At 39.4% G+C, this 21,243-nt stretch overlaps 2 protein-coding genes and 1 long non-coding RNA gene across 3 annotated transcripts in view; 2 read left to right on the top strand and 1 right to left on the bottom strand.

The window, feature by feature from the left end:
• Window positions 1-1,232: 1,232 nt before the first annotated feature.
• LOC143497336 (uncharacterized) lies at window positions 1,233-1,991 on the top strand. Its single transcript, XR_013125846.1, has 3 exons — window positions 1,233-1,468; window positions 1,618-1,718; window positions 1,819-1,991. It is a non-coding gene; the product is annotated as an uncharacterized LOC143497336 (long non-coding RNA).
• A 3,805-nt stretch (window positions 1,992-5,796) lies between these two features.
• On the bottom strand, window positions 5,797-9,113 carry LOC143497344 (uncharacterized). The gene is made up of 6 exons (XM_076993246.1): window positions 8,688-9,113; window positions 7,869-7,987; window positions 7,073-7,214; window positions 6,728-6,976; window positions 6,376-6,498; window positions 5,797-6,153 (listed from the first exon to the last, which is right to left on the bottom strand). The coding sequence occupies exons 1-5, from the start codon at window positions 9,074-9,076 to the stop codon at window positions 6,381-6,383; spliced, it is 1,017 nt and encodes a 338-aa protein (XP_076849361.1). The 5' UTR covers window positions 9,077-9,113; the 3' UTR covers window positions 5,797-6,153; window positions 6,376-6,380.
• Window positions 9,114-9,681: 568 nt separating this feature from the next.
• Window positions 9,682-21,243, top strand: part of LOC143497362 (butyrophilin-like protein 10) — a 47,681-nt gene continuing 36,119 nt past the window's right edge. The window contains exons 1-5 of the mRNA XM_076993270.1: window positions 9,682-9,798; window positions 13,319-13,364; window positions 15,661-16,032; window positions 16,268-16,428; window positions 17,002-17,101. Coding sequence (XP_076849385.1) covers window positions 13,319-13,364; window positions 15,661-16,032; window positions 16,268-16,428; window positions 17,002-17,101 — 679 coding nt within the window. The 5' untranslated portion in view covers window positions 9,682-9,798. The remainder of the gene's footprint in view (window positions 9,799-13,318; window positions 13,365-15,660; window positions 16,033-16,267; window positions 16,429-17,001; window positions 17,102-21,243) is intronic.

Below are 21,243 nucleotides of genomic sequence, written 5' to 3'. Positions count from 1 at the left end.
GACGTTTGGTCACCCTAGTGTTAGTGTGTGTCATATTGTGGTGGTGGTGGTGTATGAGGTGTGTGTACTGGTACAGTGAGTGGATCGAACACAGTAGTGCTGCTGGACTATAAGTGTTATTTCTTAAGGAAAATAAAGCTCATTTTATATGTTTTTTTGCTTTTAAAAGGTCTGTTCCAACAAATTCAATCAATTAAAATATTCTAAAAAAGTTCTAGAACCCAACAATAAAATACAAGTAATATAGTTACTTGTCATGACGTGTTGTAGTGTGAGTTGAACCTTAAAGTATTTACAGAAATCATGTGACTGTGTAATCACAACAAAAAAAAAACATTAATGAGCTGCTTAGATAAGTTAAATGATTGTTATTTTGAATAAACATTCAGAACTGGGTCTGGGTTCTCATGGGTTAAAAAAGGAGATGTGAGATAAATAACTTCCATAAATCCATTTAGAACCTCAGTTCCTTATTCATTACCCTGTGTGAATTAGCATGTCATGTTACCAATAAATTATGAATCATTAAATCAGCTTGGGCCAAATTAATTCCAAGTTTCAATATTAGTCCTTCAGTCATTAACTGTAATTTGCGTGACAGGCATGTTAAGGGGAGCACTATTTACTTAATTTTTTTTACACTTTATTTTCTGATACATTTTAGAATCATTTAGAGTAGCATGAGAATAAGGAACTTAAGCTTTGTCGCCATTCTACTAGACAGCATATAGTTAATCCTTTGTTTTCAGTCGGTGGTTCTCATTTTTGTTGTGACATTTTTGTTTCTCTCTATATGCAGCCGAGGTGGCAAGGCTCTTTGCTCCATACAGCAATAACATTACACCTAGAAGGTATGCTAGACGTCAATTGCAGAGCCCTGCAATTCGATGCAATTACTACACACACACCTTCTGTTGCTTGCATGGTCACAAGGCTGATACAGTTCCAAGTGTACAGGAGAAGGCAGACCTTGCAGCCTCAGGACTTGGAGAAAAAAAAGTATAATTTTCAGGTTAGTTTGATCATTTATGAGTTGTAATTTGCTTTTGTTCATTTGTGTTTCAGTAATTGTGCTTGAAAGAACTGTAAAGTTCTGTTTCTGTGCCAGTCACAATGCAGTTTGGCTCACAATATTAATGTGTTTGCATAACTCTAACTCTGAAATTAATGTGTGTGTGTGTGTGTGTGTGTGTGTATATGTATGTGTATATATTTTTTTATGTAATCAGGAAATTATGCAGATCCTATGGTAGTAACGAACAGACTGATGGAAGTATATCCAAAACTTCGTGAAGGGGGTGGTTTTGAGCTTCTCAAAGTTGCTGGATCTACTCGCAGTCGAAGTCTGGCATTACTCCCTTGTCCCAACTCTGGATACACACTTGTCTATCTGAAAGATCCAGCTACAATGATTGGACAGGCTACAATCTACATACGCCCACTTCAACAAGACCTGCCTTTTGAATCTGTAAGCTATACTTTTACACATTGTGAAAAAAAATGTTTATACTTCTTACACATTAATGTTGTTCTTTATTGTTATATTCTATAAAATCATCAGTTATAGCGGTAATTAATTAAAATGCTATTTTATGAATCTTTCCACTACATTATTAGGAAGGTGCTCGTCGTGCCTCTGGTCCAGTCATCTCCTGCCTCACTTGTCAGAGGGGTGTTTTTTTCTCTGAAATGAAACTGCACAGGGAGAACTGTAAAGGGTATGTAGCTACACAACCAATTTCTGTGCTTGGATTTGTATTTTGGCTTGTTGTACATTCTAGTGAGTATGATAAGTAAATCTTATTTTGTTACTTTAAGGACATCCATTCAGGAATCAGATAGGGATGGAGAGGAAAATCAGGGTGAGGCTAATGTTAGGGAACCAGACGCGGTCAGTGACCGTATCCAAGTAAGGCCGGAGTCAGCAGGGACATCGGTTGCAAGTGCAGTAGTTGTGGCTGACAGTGAAGAGTTTGAGCACAGAGCAGCAGACCGTGGTTTGTATTCACACAGCAGAGTAGCCATATAGTTTTGATTTGTTTGTAATGATTTTCAAAATGGTATAACATTTATGGATCTTGTGTTGTGCACATATTTTTTGTGTGTGTAGTATGGGGACTTATTGAAAATCCAGTTCAAGCCTCCAAAGTTTTCAAGGAGAGCTTACTTGGGGAACATGCATCTGGAAGGCCACTTAAACTGAAGATGGATATAAGGGACACTGAGGAAGACAGAGAGCGTGCACTTCTGTCATTCTATAAAGAGCAACGTGAATGGGCATGTCCTCTTCAATGTGCCCTTGATGGTTAGTAATATAGTGAGTTAAAATTTAAATGACAGCTACAGACAAAAAAATCTGTTAGACACTACTTTTATTTCAATTATTGAATAAATATTTTGTTTTATGACAGGGGATGCTGCTGTTGGACAAGGAGTGGTGCGGTACTTTCTGACAACAATAATATCCAAACTTCAGTTTGGATTCAGTCTAAATCTCGGTGTGTGTATAAAGCATATATTATAGCATGTGTAAATGAGAGTCAGTAAGTTACTTATACCACTGTAATGGCCTGTTTTGTGTTACTGACAGGTGGCACAGGTCGAACACTGTTATTTGAGGGTCAGCCTGACCACCTCGTTCCAGCCACATCAGAGTCCCTTATTGAGAGCAATCTCTTCCAGGTTGCTGGAAGGATGTTGGGTCATTCCTTCTTGCATGATGGCCCATGTGTGACAGGATTAAGTCCAGCTATAATCCATGTGTTGTTCAATGGAGACCCAGAAATGGCAACAATTGTCACAGAAGACTGTCCCGATTTGCACATCAGGAGCATAATAGAAATGGTACATGAAATTGCCTGTTTTAACCCTTGTGTGGTGCTGATATTTTTGTTACTCAGTGTTTGTGGGTTTGGTGGACCCGCAAACACTGAGTTCACATTCACATTTTGTTCATTGAAAATGCATTTTGATATACAACATGTTCTTCATAGAAAATTAGCCAAGGCCAATGAGTCTGAGATTTAAAAATAATTAAGTGTCTTTTTTTCATTTGATACAAAATGAACACCATACAAGGGTTAAGCGTAAAGGTTTTTGGTTTTGGTTTCTGCATTTCATAGTGCATTTTTATGGATTCAAAATATGACACATATTGGGTGCTATTTACACTTAGTATTTCCTTGGGTCAGTGGCATGCCTATGGTGCACAACTTCAGAATGAAGAAGGGTTAATGAAAGAGCTCTGTGCTGATTAGTAATCACTTTGTTTTACTTTATTAATATCTATAATAATCATCAATGCCGTTATTAATTTGTTCTTAAACATTTTGTAGGATAGATTACTGGGCTTGTTCACAAGATATATGCCTAAGTGTAATGTTATTTAAGAACTGTGTTCAAAGGGTGTGTGTGTGTGATGTTACATTTTAATCTTTAGTAAAATACAGTAGTCTACTGTTAGACAGTCCTTGGGAATACACAATACGTGGTTTGGTCATGTAGAGGTGATTCAGTTAAATAAGTGTAGTTATTTTTAACTGTCTTATGTTCTTTGGGAGAATCAGGCCCATAAGTGAAGACAGCACATAAGCATATCCAATATTTCTGAAAATTGTCATGTACTTTTTTAAATTGTGTGTTAGTGTAATAACTTTTATATAATAATCTAAATTTTAGCTTGAAACTGAAGAACTTACTCAGGAGCAACAGGACACTGTCTCAGATTTATCCATGTCGTGGGATCTTCCAGCAGTCACAAAAACAAATAGGAGATGGCTACAGAACAAACTATTGGTCCATGCTGTAAGTTCACGCTACTAGAGACATATTTTTTTCAGTGAAATTACTGTTTTTATGTTCAGTGTTGAGAGGTGGAAATTGGCAAGCTATTACATATAAACACCAAATTGTCACCAAATCACTTTAAAAAAACTGAGCATTTTAAACATGATTTAACACAGTTAAATTTGACAATTTCTATCCGTGCCTCTCCTGGTAGAAAGTTCTCATTTGTGTTGGCTATATCATTTAGGTCATTGAAGGACCAAGCGTCAAATAAAGCAGCTAAGGAAGGGTCTGAAAGATGTGATGGTATGGCCCTTCCTGATATCTAGACCCGACGTTGTCTCGCTGGTTTTCCCCAGAACAGGTGAAATGCTCTACACTCCCCAGGTGATTTATTTTTCCTCAGTTTTGTATCATGATTGTGTTCACACGAGTATTTTTCGTCATCTGTAAACCTTGTAATCGGTATGTTTTGTAACCAACTGGGAGAATTTCCTGTGTAAAAATATGCAAATCTATATGTCCCGTGATCTATGTAAATGTGCATTTATGCAACTAATTAACATTGTTGAATGTTTTCACTCCTCAGATGCTCCTTGACAAAATAATTTGGCCTGTTGAGGACAGTGATGATGATGATGAATTTGATGTTGAGACCACATGTCGCATTACTGGTTTTCTGCGCCTGTTCATCGAAACAGGTACGGTTGTGTTAATACTACCCTGTTGTCCTTATCACAGGTACAGTATGCAGTTTTACAGAAAATGCATACATATGTATGCAAACAATGGAATGGAATGTTTGCAGTACAGTTGTTTCTGATGAAAAAATCCTTATTCTAATATTCTGTGTTCGTTGACTTTTAGCTTCACCGAGGAAACTGGCCGAGCTGCTAAAGTTCTGGGTGGGGTGGGAGGTGCTGCCATGTGAACTCAAAGTGGAGCTGTCCAGAGGATCCTTTCCTACATCCACCACATGCTTTGAAACTTTGAAGCTGCCAGTTCATTTTAAGTCCTACACAGACTTTGAGGCTGCCTTTATGGCTTCCATAAATAGCACACACACTGGATTTGGACTAGTTTAACACAACTTTCCCTTAGATCAGGGTTGTCCAATCTTGTCTGCAAAAGGCCAGTGTGACTGCAGATTTTCATTCCAGCCAGTCACAAGCTCAGGTAATCAGTTGTTTGAAGAGTGACTTATTGATTATGCATGAAACCCAGTGTGCTGCACGTTGTTTCAAACCTGCAGCCACACCAGTCTTTTTGAATAAGATTGGACACAAGTCTGAAGTTCAAACCACAGTTATTTGTTTGTGACATTGTATACTGTATTTAGTCCAGTTACTTTTCATTTCACACTGCAGTTTAGTGACTGAGCGCACTAAACAATTTTACTACATCCTGCCATCATCACCTAGGTGAGCAGAGTCGCTCTGTACTCAACACCGATTGACATGTAGAATGTTAGCAGTTGAACAGTGTTATCTTTCCAGGTGTTGTACTGAATCCAACTGTAGGCCTATCCTGCAGCAGATTCAGGGTAGTGCAATCCCCTCTAATTACTTTTATTTCTGTTCCTAAAAAAAGGGGGGTGGTATGTGGATGTGGGTGATAACGGCACAACACAGTTCTTTTTCTTCTGCTGTTATTGAATGCATTACAATATCATGTCTCAACTTCATCTGATTAGTCCAAAAGCTTAAAACATCTCAGTGTTTTCACACTGCAGATGAACTTAACCATGGTTCAGTTGTTCTGGCCGAAGACAACCTCATTAGGTTGGACCAAACTTTGGTCATTTGTTCCAGACCTTAGTTCATGGCACATTTTGTGCACCTGGTGATGTTGCTCAGATCAAATTGATAAGTCTGTACCAACAAGATTAAGTTTTTTTTTCACCTCATGTTTGAAAGAGGCTTGCAAAGGGAAGAGTTTAACTCATGTTTAGCTTCACTATTTTATTCTGTAATAAAATGGACAAAAAATAGACAGGATAGGGCTGTTTAACAACACAGTTTATTTTAGTTCCAGAAAACAAAGAATTATGTCAAATTCATGCTGTTAAAACAAAGTGTTTATTTTTTGCTTTTCATTAACTGTTGTTGAAAATCCAATGCATGTTTATCTAGATATGCTACAAGAATAAATTATATGCAATTTATTTCAGTCTCCTATGATTCTTGACAAAATCTGAACAGTCTCCAAGTACATGCCAATTGTGCGATCCAAAGGCCCCCCTGGAACTGGCAAAGAAGCAAGTTCATCATCAGTGAGCTCACGGCGCAGCTGGATCTCCGGAACAGATACAGTGTTGTCAAGAAGGGTGTGAGGCCCATTCCAGTCAATCCCATAGTCTTCATTAACCTATGAAATATATTATCATAATAGACTAGTGACTTCTTACAGTACCCAATGCTCATCGTAGAAGCAAAGATAACGTACTTAATGACCAGTCAGTGTATAATACCTACTGTTGCAGTAACAAACCAGCTAGTTTTTCAGTAAAAAATATAAGCAAATGTTTGAAATGCACGCATGCAGAATGTTTAATTACATTAAAATGTTGACTTCTCAATGAATACATACCTCGGTTAAGTCCTCTGTGGGAGTTTGCTCTCTGTATCTTCTCCAGAGTTGTTCTGGTGACTGACCCCTTTCAGTTCTAAGGCCATGGAAGTTCCAAGCATCTCTGAAAGACTTGAGATGCCTCTGTATTTGTGGTAGGAAGATCCAATGCAAGGCAAATAGATAGAGTTCATTGTCAGGGTGAAGTGCTGACTGATCTTCCAAAGAGACAAAGATCTGGTAGAAGAGGTCTAGAGCATGCTCATAAACATCCCTACACAACCTTTCTATTCTGTAAGAAAGACATAACCTGGATTGTATATCTTCTCTTGTACAATCAATTAACACTATAATGTAAGGTAAGTGAATTTACCGTTGATTATGAACACTTCTGCCGGTGATGTGGGAATTTCTGTTGGTACCTCTGCTCCTGATCATAAATTCTGCAACGTCTGCATTCTCCCCACCTTTATCAGATCGTACCCTTGATGGCAATCCATACTCATCAACAGCTGTGAGAAAGCTCTGTAAGACTGTGTTTGCTCTGTTATTGCCAGCCACAGTAAGGTAAACCACCAAGCGACTGAATCCATCCACCCCTCCATGGACCACAAACCTCCATCTGTATGAAAGAGACAATTGTGAACAGGTTAGCTAACTCACAATGTTGTACACATATCTGTACATAGATTTTTCTTTCTGCCAGTATTACTGATACCTTATGAGCTTATGGTTACCATCGATGTGCCATAAGTAATTTGGGCCAGGCACAGAATACTGCCGTCGTCTTAGTGTATGCAACCGTAGACGTCTCACACCCTCTGCATCAACTCTGCGAAAAGACTCTCTCAACCTTGAGACTGAAAAGAAATATAGCTGAAAAACACATACCACTCTGGAAAAAAATTAAGAGACCATTGCAAGTGATGTATGTGAGTAAAATGAACATTATTGGTTCATTCTATATACTGCTGACAATATTTCTCTAAAATTCCAAATGAAAATATTTTCATTTAGAGCATTTTCTGCAGAAAACATGAAATATAAAAATAAGGAAAAGATGCAATACTTTCAGAGCTCAAATAATGCAAAGAAAACAAGTTCATATTCATTTAGAAATAACAATAGTAATGTTTTAACTTTGGATGAGTTCACTAATCAATATTTGGTGGAATAACCCTGATATTTAATCACAGCTTTCATGCACCTTGGCTTGCTCGCCACTACCCTTCTAAAAAAAAAAATCCAGCCCACGTTCCAGCTGGACACCCAATAAAAAACTAGCTCTTTACCAGCATAGGCTATGTTTTTGTGGATGACAAGCTGGGCGTGAGCTGGATTTTTGGCAGGGCAGTCTTTCACACACAGCGCTCTCTTCATTCTCTAAACAGCTGTATATATCAGCCAGAACATTAAAACCATTGCAGTGCTCTCTTCATTCTTTACACAGCTAGATAGCATTAAATCCCATCCAATACAATGTCTCTCTACACACTTACTTGGAACACGTATACCTCTGGTTTTCAGAAGACCATGCATTAGCTTGTAGCCCGTGTTTGGGTGGCTTCTGTGGACATCAGTTACAATGTAGTCCAGCTCTTCATTAGTGAGTGGTGAATAGAGGTCTGTCTTTCTGCAGCAAACAAAAGCATTGAGCAAAGTCATATATGATGGGAAAGGGATATCTCTATACAATATACTTTACAATTGTACATGTTCATCTTTACAGCAGTAGACAGTATGAATGAAGAGTAATAAACAAGTTAAGTTTGGTGTTCATAGCTCAATGTTTTAGTATATTAAAGCCATGATAAACTGTTTTCATATAGTAGTAAGGTCAGTGTAACGTTTATCAGTTCAGTTTTCTGACCGTTTGAGAAAACTGGAAAAATTGGGTGCAAAAATATATGTTACACTGACAAACGTTACACTGACCTAGCTAGTACTTTCAGTACTTTAGTTAGAACTAGATCAGGGGTAATCAATTAAATCTTTCCGCGGTCCATTTTTGGCAGATAGCTCAGACCTTAGGTCCGGGTCCGCGGTGGCGAACGAAAGTTGTTGAGGGGGAAGGGGTTGGTGGCGAACGTAACACTCAAATGGGTGGTGAACGTAACACTCGTCTGAAAATAAATTCTCCGGTTTAAAATATAGTCTCCCGTTAAATTTTTTTTGGCATTTGGGTCCGTATCCAGTTAATCAGGAATGTGATTGGGTCCGGACAGGACGGCGTTCGGGTCCGGATCCGGACCGCGGTCCGCCATTTGGTGATACCTGAACTAGATGATGCTACATTAGGGAAATTTATATGGAACAAATGATTGGTTACCCACCGTATTCCGTTCTGTTCCATGTGTCTCCTGATGGTCCTCTCAGACACTCCATACATATCTGCGATTTCAGGAGCTGTTACTCCACAGAGAACTTGGTGCTCCAGCATTCCGCTGGGGATGTGAAAGGCTGGGCGACCTGGGCCTGCTGTAGTTTGCTGTGGTTGGATGGAGAAGCGCTGGAGCACTTCTTCAAAGTTTGCAGTTACCCTGTAGTCTATATTTTGGTGAGAGAGAGCAGAAAGCAGCCCTAACACTTCTATAAAGTCGTGTATTTGATCAGTGACAGAGTCTGGGGCTGCAGCCCCTGATTCAATTTCCTCCGCTAGCTGTAAGATAGTTCTAACGAACTCCTGAGAAATGTCCTGCAGATCCATGTCGAGAGCCACCATGCTGATAAAACACTCACACAGGCCAGAGCAATCAACCTGCATCGATCGGAGTTAGGCCCGCCCACTGAGTTTGATGGCTGATGTTGACAGATTTAATTATTTCATGGTTCGACGACGCGCTTGAAATAATGAAATAAATAATGAAATAATTAATTTAATTATTTAAGTTAAACAATTAATGAAATACAAATATCACAATCAACTAACGATGAATTTAATTACATAAAATTATTTATGCTTCCTTTCCATATTTAAATAATGTAATTAATAATTTAATTAATTAAATCTCATTTTAAATATTTATTTAACGTTTTAAACAATTATTTCTTTGTTCATTTATTTATATAATATTGTCACAAATAACCCTCCATAGTATGAGTGGAACAATTGCAAATGAAAATGGAGTTATTGCATTTGAATTTGAATTTTGAGCTCAAAGTTGCTTGTATGAGTAGAACATGTAAATGCAAATGCACATTACATTTTCATTTTAATATTGAGACAGAAAAACTTCCATACATGAGCAGCCCAGACCTGCATCTGCTTCATATGCATCTGACACCAGCAGCGTCTCACAGGACGGAAACGCACGTGGCATCAGTCTAACCATCCGGGTGTGGAGCGGATAACTAGCGCTTATTCCTGCAGAGGAGGCACGTCGTGGTGACAGCGTTACAAGACTCGTTATTGAGCAGATCCGTTGAAGCAGTGGTACATTTAAAGTGAGTTCGCCTTCACTATTTATAATTAATTTAATAAATTACAAACGGTCGTTTTCCTCAATCGATACAAAACAAAACTGGCGGTTAATACCACGGGTGCGTCGGTTCTGGTGCTGTCATGTTTCTGTGGGTCTAGATTAGACATTCTGATAATTCAGTGAATAACAGGATGTGGGTTAAAGAGAACAGCTCAAATTACACCAAATACACGCGAGCTGATTCTGGTCGTCTGGATTTATTTTAGGATGTCTGTAGGTTTAACCTACAGTGTCTACATATAAAATAGTGTCTATATAGTGTCTACATATAAAACTGGATCACAATTCAATTTATTCAAGAGTTATAAACGAAACATTGTAAAATCTTCAGGAAAATGTAAACTTTAATTAAACTCTTTCGTGCGCTATTCATCATTATGTGGGTTTTTTGGGTTATATTTCTTTAGCGCATCGCCTCGTGGAAGGTTTGCGCGTTCACACGTTTGCGCGCTTCCTGTTGAACGTGGTTTCATTTCTTCCTTTGATCCTTCTGAAGGTGCTGAATAGTGAAACGGGCATTTTGGACCTTACGTAGACAGCGTTCGACATTTAAACGATTTGTTTTGCAATTTATTGACACAGTAATAACTATTGGCGCACCTGTGTTATATTAAACGGATTTGTGACAGCTAGGCTAAAAACCTTTATTATGAGAAGTGATGGGGACTCTGTTTTGTGTTATTTGTTGTCTTAACCCAACATTTATGTACTTAATTTAGTTTTTTTCATGTGTAATGTCATATAGTCATGACTCACTTTACAGGTTTATGCACATCATGCTTTCACAACTATACTTTCACTACTGATCAGGGAGGAGCCCCTCCCAGTCACTACTGTACTCATCAGATAGGAGCCCCTCCCAGTCACTACTGTACTGATCAGATAGGAGCCCCTCCTAGTCACTACTGTACTGATCAGATAGGAGCCCCTCCCAGCGAGATGCATCCAATTGCACAGCCGGAGAGCCAACTGCAGTTCTAGACCTGCAGTTTTAGACCTGCAGTTCTAGACGTGCTGTAGTTTTAGACATGCGCCACCTAGCGGCTCGGAATGTAGCTAACGACAGCCAACTGCAGTTCTAGACCAGCAGTTCCAATGCATGCCGTAGGCTCAGGGGCTTGTATATTGTAATAATCCATTGTATAAAGAGTTTATTTGTTAAATATGCCCATTGATTCTCAATTGTTTTAGCCAAATCTCTAACATTTGACAAGTTTTAAACGATAATGTACACCACATTTTGTATTTAAATAGAAGTAGTACGCCTCATTTTCCCTGTTCTTTTAGGGAGTTTGGATTAATTTTGTCATTTACACACACAGCTTGTCTCCTGAACATATTTTATTTTTAATTAAACTACTGGATTACTGGCATAGGCTATTTTATATTAAATCAGCAAAAATTGCATAATATCCGGATGCTTTCAGTGAGTAAGCATACGTTTCCAGAATGTTAGGAGTGATTTATTTTACTTGTATACCTTCATTGGCATGCAACTAGCAAATATTATGTGATACTTGGGGTTTTTCGCTCACACGCCACACATCCGATTTCTCACGCCGAAAAAAAATCTAGTTTATTTACCTCTCTCTCTCTCTATATATATATATATATATATATATGATTCAATGAGTTACCAGTTCGCTCTGGCGCAAACACTGGCGATCGATCGATCGATCGCTATATAATACTTAATTTTTGTCCATTTTACGTTCGCCACCCCCCCCCCCCCCCCCGCAACAACTTACGTTCGCAGGACTAGCATTTCTCTCAAAGTCGAAGTAGCTATAAAGTAGCCATAAAGGTAGCCAGAGACACACTAACGCTAGCCAGATTCATCCTTCATGACATAAACATTGCGATAACACAAAAATGACCTTCAGACCGATCATATTTACATTTACATTTATGGCATTTAGCAGACTAAATATATGTCTATCATATATTAATATGCTCAATTGTATCAATATTCAGAACATAGTCTGGGTTCTTATGGGTTAATAATGATGGGGAAATGCTACTTTAGCTTGCTTACTACTTTTAGTATTAATAGTAGCGTAGTACGTGCTAATTTCCTTCCTTTAAGCTGTTTCAAATTTAATCAAAGCTACTAAATAGCCATAAAGGTAGCCAGAACTAATGAACTAAGACACACTAACGCTAGCCAGATTCATCACATAAACATTCATGACATAAACATTACGATAACCCAAAAATGACCTTCAGACATTATCATATATCTATCATATATTATTGCTGCTTATAAATATCATTCTTCCATCTGCTCCCGCGACATACTAAAACACTATCTGGATATTACGTTACATACATCTAAAACTACGGCACGTCTAGAACTGCAGGTCTAGAACTGCAGGTCTAAAACTGCGGTTGGCTCTCCGGGTGTGCAATTGGATGATGTAGCTGCTATACTGGACAGATTGGAGCCCCTCCCTGCGACACTGCACTACTCTGCAGTCTTTCTGCGGAACTCGTAACACAGCCAACGTCTCCTGTTGCTGCCCCCTGCTGGAGGCCAACGGCACTGCTGGTTGGTTATCCGTTGTGCACGCGGCCGTTATGTCAGCACTACCCAGCACTACCCCGATCACCTGCCCAGCAGAGCGTGAGGGGCTTCAGGTGCATCAGTGCTGCTCTGCCTGGGGTGATCTGGGGCCTGGGACGATGAATGAATGAATGTTCAACTTATATAGCGCCTTTTTAGATACCCAATGTCGCTTTACAATTTTAACACAGGGACAACTCTTACACAACCAATCACACACCAGCGAGAAGCGGCAGCCAATCACACACAGCATACTCTCTACCGGGATCCACACCCCCTGGGGGACTGAATGGGGTGCAGGAAGGGGAGAGAGGACAGACCCTAGTGGCAGAACACCATCCACCACTGGGCATACAAGCACGCGCACACACACACACACACACACACACACACACACACACACACACACACACACACACACACACACACACTCAGACAACTGCTTTTATTGAACAGAAAAACACAGATACACAGACACACTCAGGGAGAATTTGTCAGGGAAATTAATGTGGTTGTTAATGTTTAGATGTTCACCTCCATAAGTCATCTCACCTGTTCCGTTTCGTTGCACCTGTTATGTGTTATAGTTTCTATGTGTGTCGCGTCTTTCTTCTTTGTCTGCTCTTGTGTCTTTTATTGACACTTGTGACCCGTGTAATGTTTGTTAGCACTATTGCGCTTTCTAAATAAAAACTTAAGCTACGTTGTGTCGTCCCGGCTTCCTGCATAATCCCTCACTACATCACAGGCTCAGTTATATTTACAGAGGATTTGATTATCAAATACACTTTAGATAAAGTTTTAAAATTCTAGAAAGCAAGTCTTTCACTTAGGGATGAACTGATACAGTTGCCTTGCGTGTTAAATTTAAGAGTGAGTTTTAATGTAAATTGATATTCTAACTTGTTCTCTTACACAGATGGAGGGTGTTGTGATGATTCTGCTCCTCCACTGGTCTCTCTCAGGTACTGTAACCTGTGAAATAACATCGTAGTAAAGCCTCTAAACAGGAAGAATATATAAATGTTTGTACAGGTGCTGGTCTTAAAATTAGAATATGAAAAAGTTGATTATTTCAGTAATTCCATTCAAAAGATAAACCTTGATATTATACTCATTCATTCACACACAGACTGATATATTTCAAGTGTTTATTTCTATTATTTTGATTATTATAACTGACAACTACTGAAAAACCCAAATTCAGTATCTCAGAAAATTAGAATATTGTGAAAAGATTCAATATTGAAGACACCTGGTGCCAGAAACCAGAACCACTTACACAGAAGATACGAACGCTAAAAAAAAGAGTTTTTGACAATGTAACAGAGCACAGAGCATAAACCAGGACGTACTAAGAATGAACATAGAATACACTTTTACGAATAACCAAAGTCAAAATACACAAAGGACATGGAAGCGACACTGACCATTATGAGAGCAAATATTCACAGGGTTTTAAACATTTAAGCTAGATCGCAACAACCAGATCACAACCACAATAACCCACGATCAGAACACAGAAAACCAGGAACTTAATACCAGAAATAATGAGACAAACTAGAAACAGCTGAGATGGCAAACGAAGGCAGAAATATTCAAGGAAGGTGTGGCGGACTGGAGGGGGCGGAGCCAAGCGTGACAATTGAAGACACCTGGTGCCATACTCTCAACAGCCAATTAACTCAAAACACCTGAAAAGTCTGTTAAATGGTGTCTCGGTCTAGTTCTGTAGGCTACACAGTCATGGGGAAGACAACCATTGACACCTTATAAGCTGGGCAAGACACAAAAGGTCATTAGTAAAGAGGTTGTTCTCAGAGCTCTGTGTCCAAGCACATCAATAGAGAGGAGAACAGAAGGATACAAAACCTATTAAAATGTGGGGGAGATTCACAATGACTGGACTGCAGCTGGAGTCAGTTCTTCAAGAACCACAGACAGACATATGCAAGATGTGGGGTTCAGCTGTCACCACACACAGACGTATGTAAGGTGTGGGGTTCAGCTGACACCACACACAGACGTATGTAAGGTGTGGGGTTCAGCTGACACCACACACAGACGTATGTAAGGTGTGGGGTTCAGCTGTCACATTCCTTGAGTCAACCACTCTTGAACAAGAGACAGAAGTGTCTCACCAGGACTAAAGACAAATAGAACTGGACTGCTGCTGAGGAGTTCAAAGTTCTGTTCTCTGATGAAAGTACATTTGCATTTTCTACGGAAATCAAGGTCACAGTCTGGAGGAAGAGAGGAGAGACAGATTTCACATGTCTTGAGGTCCAGTGTAAAGTTTCCACAGACAGTGATGGTTTGGGGTGCCATGTCCATCAAACTGACTCCACACCACATAGTCTTGAGGGCAGTACATGCTCAAACCTCCTTTGGCCCGGATGAAAACACCCACAAAAGTAACTAATGAAACCGAATAATGTCCATTTAAATCAACACACGAGTACATTACCAGACCAAAGGCTGTAGTTCTCAGTGTAAATGCTGGTGTGTCATATCTCTGTGGATCAGAGGGAGAATGCTGTTCTCAGTTAGTGTGCTCATGTAATTTGTTAAGTGTGTTCAGACACACTGTGTTCAGGCCCAGAGGTGATGTAGTCATGTCTGCGTAACACGGTGTGCAGCTTTAGTTCTGTGAAGCACTGATAGAGTGACACCAGCACTTAGTCTAAAGGTTCATGAGTGAATTACCACCTGGTTTAAGATCCATGTTCTTCTACAGGTGACTGTGGGGATTTGACATGTTTAACTCTGTACAGCAGTAACTCAAAGATTCAGGGTCATAATGCCATTCACACACTGAAAAGGTCCTGACCTCACAAGAGTCTAAGACATGCTTCAGAGTTTTTATTATTTTTATTTATTTTAAATGTTTATTTTTCTATAGAGTCTTGAATTCCACAACCGACTAGATGTTCTGGACTGGATCAAAGTGTGAATGGCCATGAATGTATTTGTAACAGAGCTAAATCAGCTCAGTTTAACTCTCATATTGAACATATACAGCACCAGTTCTTAATCAGATTTCATAGTGTCTCCATCATGCTGTAATTCCACCAGCCATTCATCTTCCTTAATCTGGGTGGAATATCTGTGTGTGTGGAGTATCTGTGTGTGTGGTGTACAGTATGTGTGTGGAGTATCTGTGTGTAGTGTATAGTGAATATGTGGAATATCTGTATCCATGTGTGGTGTGTGTTGTACAGTGAGTGTGCATGTTAATCATGGTGGTGTTTCTCATTACAGGAGCTCAGCTATTTATTCTGGAGGGTGGAGGTGTTGTGGAGGGTGGAGGTGTTGTTGTTGCTGCTTCTGGTTCTGACATCACTCTGCCGTGTTCACTCAAACCACACATGAGTGCTGTGGACATGGAAGTGAAGTGGACCAGACAGGATCTAGGAGACAAACTGGTGCATCACTATAAGAATAAACAAGACAAGACTGATGATCAGGATCCTTCATACAGAGGCAGAACATCTCTGTTTAAAGAGGAGCTACAGTATGGCAAAACCTCACTGCTCCTGAAGAATGTTCAGTGGTCTGATGGAGGACAGTACAGATGTGGAGTTCAGGGCACTGGCGCCTATGATGAGCTCACCATTAATCTCACTGTTAAAGGTAAGAGACACATTTCCTGTGTGCTTTATTCAGACATGTCCAACATTACACTGTTCACATCAGAGTAAAAGGAAAAACTGATGTTTATATTTTTATTAGTGTACACAGCAGAGGAAGTAAAACACATTACTGCTTCCTGGTTAAAGGATCTTTAGGGCTCTGTGTGTCATCAGAACATGATCCTCATTTCTCATGTGTACAGTGCTGAGCTGTTTTATGGTCTCTTAATACACAGATATTGGAACACCTCTAAAGATCTCTGTGTTGAGCACTGATGTCTCAGGAGGGATCAGACTACTGTGTGAAACTACAGGCTGGGAGTTTGAACCTGAACTTCTGTGGTTGGGCAGTGAAGAATATGCTAGTTTGAATTATGGACACAATGGACGCATTAACCCTTTAAGGCAGTCAGAAATAGCTTTTTTCCCCCAATTACCTTTTCATTTACTCTTCTCCAAAATACCGCAGTCTATCAATTTTCGAGGCGTCAATTTTTACATGAAAACGACGTCCCTGTACAAAGCCGACGATTATTCGCTTCAGCAAGTTGCAAATTTATGCAAACCAAATATAACAAAAACAGTAATAGATCCTTACACTTTCGTCGACTCTTACGTTACCGATAAAAACTAAACCGCTAACAAGAAAACCGCTGTGAATGTAGCCCGTTGTCGTGTTTGTTTAGAAAGTGTCGCGCTGCACACGTCAATTACGACAGTATGTGGTAACATTGTGCACCTTTTCTTAAAGGTAAATGGTGTAGTATAACACGACACCACACAGGAAACTCAGATTATGTATGCATATGTTTTATACTACGGTAGCTAATCATGGCTAAACGCATTCAGATGGTTCTATCGTCATTCCTATGGTACTATTGACGGAAACATTAAGTAGACTACATTACATAAATATAGCGAGGGGTCGCCGATGGCATGACCACTAGGGGGCCTACGGCAACAAGTTAACGTGAGTAGCAACATCACTGTGCAGAAGACTGAGACCAACTGCTGTACCTGCGTAGTCCAACAGGGAGATCAGAGGATGAAGACATCGATTAACATCAGTGGTGAGTCTGCTCCTCAAGACGTATCTAGATGGTCAACAAAAAATAATGAAGCAAAGAAGAACATCAACGTTTTGAAATGACACAAATGTTCATGTAATTAACAGTAGAACAGAACAGGGGTGGGTTTCCCGAAACGTTCGTAACTCTAAGTACTTCGTAACCTCGTACTTACGAATATTCTTAAATTTACGAGTGTTTCCCGAAACTCTTCGTAACTTACGTCGTTCTTATAGTCGTTCGTAAGTTAAGAATCTCCGGCCCCATTCGTAACTCAAGTACTTCTTAACTCGAAGCTCACGTGCAGTTTTACCTCAAAAAGGATAGAGGCGCCAATTTCACTCGCGCTGGTTTTAATCATGGCATTACAACATTTGCGTTTATGTGTATAATTAGCCTATTTTCTTTTGAAGTAATTACATCGCATATACCACATTGTGTCAACAAAAATCAAATACTTTGAATTATTTAGCATTAGTTGATATGTTCCCAATATTTAATTAAATCTCTCCGTTCATCATCGTGCAGTTAATAGCGTTTCAGACTTTCAGTTAATGTATTATTTGCAAAGAAATGGATACAAGTTGGCCTATTAGGCTTGTTTTATAAAATCCAATAAAATGGATCGATTAATCGGCAGCACATATAAGTAACTTGGATTAATGCTAACAATTGTGCTTGTGTGATGAACATGGCAGAGTATATAGAAGGCTTTGAATAGAAGACGTAATCCACGAGGCCATGTAGTTCGCCTAAATGCAGAATTTTGCCCTTAGCTTCACGATGCAGTTACTGACCGCCCTCCGATTTTATGCCACAGGTGGGTTTCTGCACTGTTGGTGATGCCCAAGGACTAAGCAAAGCTGACGTATCTAAATGCGTGCATGCTGTTACTAAATCATTGCTTCGCCATGCAATATATATATATATATATATATCAGTGGGGAACCATCAGGGCCCTCTACGCCCTCTCAGAGGGCCTAAAATATTCTTAAAACATTATATATATAATTATCCAATTTTATTTTATCTACTTACAGTTTTACAATCGACATCTAAACAGTTACAAAAATATAAGCAAATAAATTATTCAACCGTGTCTATTCAATCTGTGTTGGAAGGTGAGGGGTTAAGTGGAAGCCTGTGAGTCTGTGTCTCCCCCTATCAGGACTGTGATGCCCGCTGTTCGTTTACAGAGGGCCTGGCAGTTATAATTCAGCGCAATACCAGTTTCAAATGACAGCAAAATTGACCAATCATATCTTCCCTCTTAGTGGGCGGGCTTAACTGTATGATAATTTCCGCCTGCTGTGGCGACGCTAGCTGTCGTTAGCCTACGGCCGCTAGCTAGTTTCGATTCGGCCCTTTGACGTCCTCATTTACATATTCCGCTTGCGAGAACCACGGAGCTGTGAAACCTTATTTTGTTTGGAAACTTATTTTGCTTAACAAGTTATCTAGTACAAATGTTATTTGAACGCACTACATGCGTTTCTAAAGTTATACTGTCGTCTCGGTTTTTTCTTTATTCTTTAGTGCAGTTTATTAGGAGAGGAAAAAAAATTTTGGGGGGGGGGGGGGGGGGGAGTAGCGGGCCCAGGTTTAATGGTCACGGTTCGCTACTGATATATATATATATATATATATATATATATATATATATATATATATATATATATATATATATATATATTAGTGGTGGGACTTTAACACGTTAATTTCGATTAATTAATTACAGGAAAATTAACGCACTAAAAATATTAACGCATTTTAACGCATGAGACACTTTTGCACCGTGGAATGTTTCTCCGTGCACGAGTTCCAGACATACAGATTATATGGACGCACAATAAGATCATGAATCATGATGGAGATGACTGAAGAGGCTACGCTGGTGGATGGGAAATTTAAATATAAGAAACTTCCAGATGGAAGTACAAACAAAAATAGTGTTATTTGCACTTTATGCAGGAAGGAGTTCGCTTATCACAGGAGCACTTCCACCCTTCGTTACCACCTCAACACAAAACATGCTGGGCTAACGCACAGGTCAGTAATGATAACTTAGCTGCTAAATGTATTCCTAGTCCTGAGTGTCGCCAGTCAACACGCAACCACATGTCGGGGTTCAAATTAAGAAACAAAATGTCAAAGTCCACGTCAGACAAATTGACCAATTCACTGGCGAGGTGGATTGCTGTGGACTGTAGACCGCTCTCTGTGGTCGAAGATAAAGGCTTACAAGAAGTGCTGCAAATGGCGTCAGCTGATGCAAGTTACAAACTGCCGTCCAGAAAGACAATGTTGAAGAAAATCCAGCAGCTGTATGATGAGGAAAGGGAAGTAAAACAGGTTATTGTGAAGAGCGCCACAAATGTGGCTCTGACTGGGGATCACTGGACCTCTGTTAGCAACAAGAATTATCTTGGTGTGACAGCTCATATTATAGATGATGAATGGAAGATCCAGTCATTTGCTTTGAGCATGCAAAAGACCACTTCTAGGCACTGTGGATATGCCTGTGGCAGAGGCCTGGGAAATTAAACAAAAAGTCTACCATCTAAAATGGTATTAAAAAACATCTTCTGATTTACTTCAGTTCTTCTTATACTTCCAATATCTTGAGCAAAGCTCAGAATTTCCAGTGTTCTGAAAACTGTTTGCTCTGTTTTCTGCACTCATCTATTGGTCTGTGTAGTAGACTGGTGGAAAAATAAACAAGATGTTGAAGTTTATGCTTATGTTCATTGATCATCATTCAAACTTAATTAATATTTATCATGTTAATTATTGAAATGCGATTAAAACGCGATTAATTTTGATTAATTAATTACAAAGCTTGTAATTAATTCGTTTAATTTTTTTGCGCATCCCACCCCTAACTGAAACATGAACCGTTCAGCCGTGTATCAGATAAGGCTGGATACTTTCACGAGTGACCATAGCGCGCGACTCCACACACCTCACGCCAGTGGCGTGCAGACATTTTGGGGGGAAAGGGCACTTTTTAGCGCACGTGGAACACTTCATTATAAAAAAAATTACACGCATATGTTGAATGAAAATTTACTTTTATTTGTAACATTCTGTAAACGTGAGTTTTCAATGGAAAAAAGTCACACCACCAACTGATAAAATCCATACCCAATATTAACAATATACAGTCATTTTTAAGTCATTCAGTTAACTTCTGTTTATCCTCCACTGTCTGCAGGCCTTGTTGTATATATTTTGCAATTAGTAAATCAATATAGGCCTACAATAGGCCCTTTTCACACTTCTGCATTTTTTCTTCCGGAAGCTCTCATCGCAGGGTAAAGTTACTTCCGTTACACATTAAACCAGTGGTTCCCAAAGTGGGGGGGGCGCAGAGCTTGAAAGTAAAACATGCTTGGAAGGTTGCGTCGCGACTGGCGCGAGTGTCCGTGAAAAAACTCTTTTAAGCCTGGTTTATACTTGACGCGTCGCGAGGGTCCGCGCGGCGAAAATGATGTAATCGCGGTGGCTCCGCACATGCGCGAGGGTCTAGTGCGCTGTCGGTTCGCGAGGTCGTGCACCTGCACCTCTTGAATTTTGTAACTTTACACGCGCCCTGCCTCAGCGCAATTAACAAAGTCATGTTTGCAGGGTTCATACACCTTTATAAGGTGGAATTAAAGCACTTGAACGTCACTTTCAAGGTCCAGTTCAATATTTCCCAGCACAATAAACTTAAATAAGTTAAATATTTATACATATACTCGAAATGATTTGCTTTTTTATCACATTATTTAATGGTGGTTTATTTTCAAAACGCCCAATCTTAACCTCTTCACGTTCTCTCATGTTTCGTCCTGGAATTACAAAAGGCGTATTTGTTAACTTAATACAAGAGAACTGTTCAGTCAGACAGATATTTGTTGTGAAACGAAGTAGTTACAATTTCAACATTTGAATGTACTTTAGCCTAAATTTCAGCACTTTTCAAACCTGAAACACAAAGCAACATTAAAATTCGGCAGGTAAATGTTCATTTCCTTTTTTTGAGGGGTGTTTCTTCATAATACCACATATTGTTTCGGACAAAACTACAAAGAATGTGACGCGGATAGTATAAACGCCTCCACCATTCGCGCAGATTCATAGATGTATATAGATGTATATTT

The sequence above is a fragment of the Brachyhypopomus gauderio genome, unplaced genomic scaffold (genome assembly GCF_052324685.1).
Source record: "Brachyhypopomus gauderio isolate BG-103 unplaced genomic scaffold, BGAUD_0.2 sc107, whole genome shotgun sequence".
Classification (NCBI taxonomy): domain Eukaryota; kingdom Metazoa; phylum Chordata; class Actinopteri; order Gymnotiformes; family Hypopomidae; genus Brachyhypopomus; species Brachyhypopomus gauderio.
The sequence above is the reverse complement of the archived record's forward strand: the minus strand, read 5'-3'. Positions and strand labels throughout refer to the sequence as shown.

Excerpts from the sequence above, each read along its gene's own strand:
- LOC143497344 (XM_076993246.1), bottom strand. The coding sequence starts at position 9,076 with ATGGTGGCTCTCGACATGGATCTGCAGGACATTTCTCAGGAGTTCGTT. Across the intron at positions 6,977-7,072 it reads GGTAACCATAAGCTCATAAG|ATGGAGGTTTGTGGTCCATG; the intron begins GTATCAGTAATA and ends TCTTTCATACAG. Across the intron at positions 6,499-6,727 it reads AGAAGTGTTCATAATCAACG|AGGCATCTCAAGTCTTTCAG; the intron begins GTAAATTCACTT and ends CCACAAATACAG.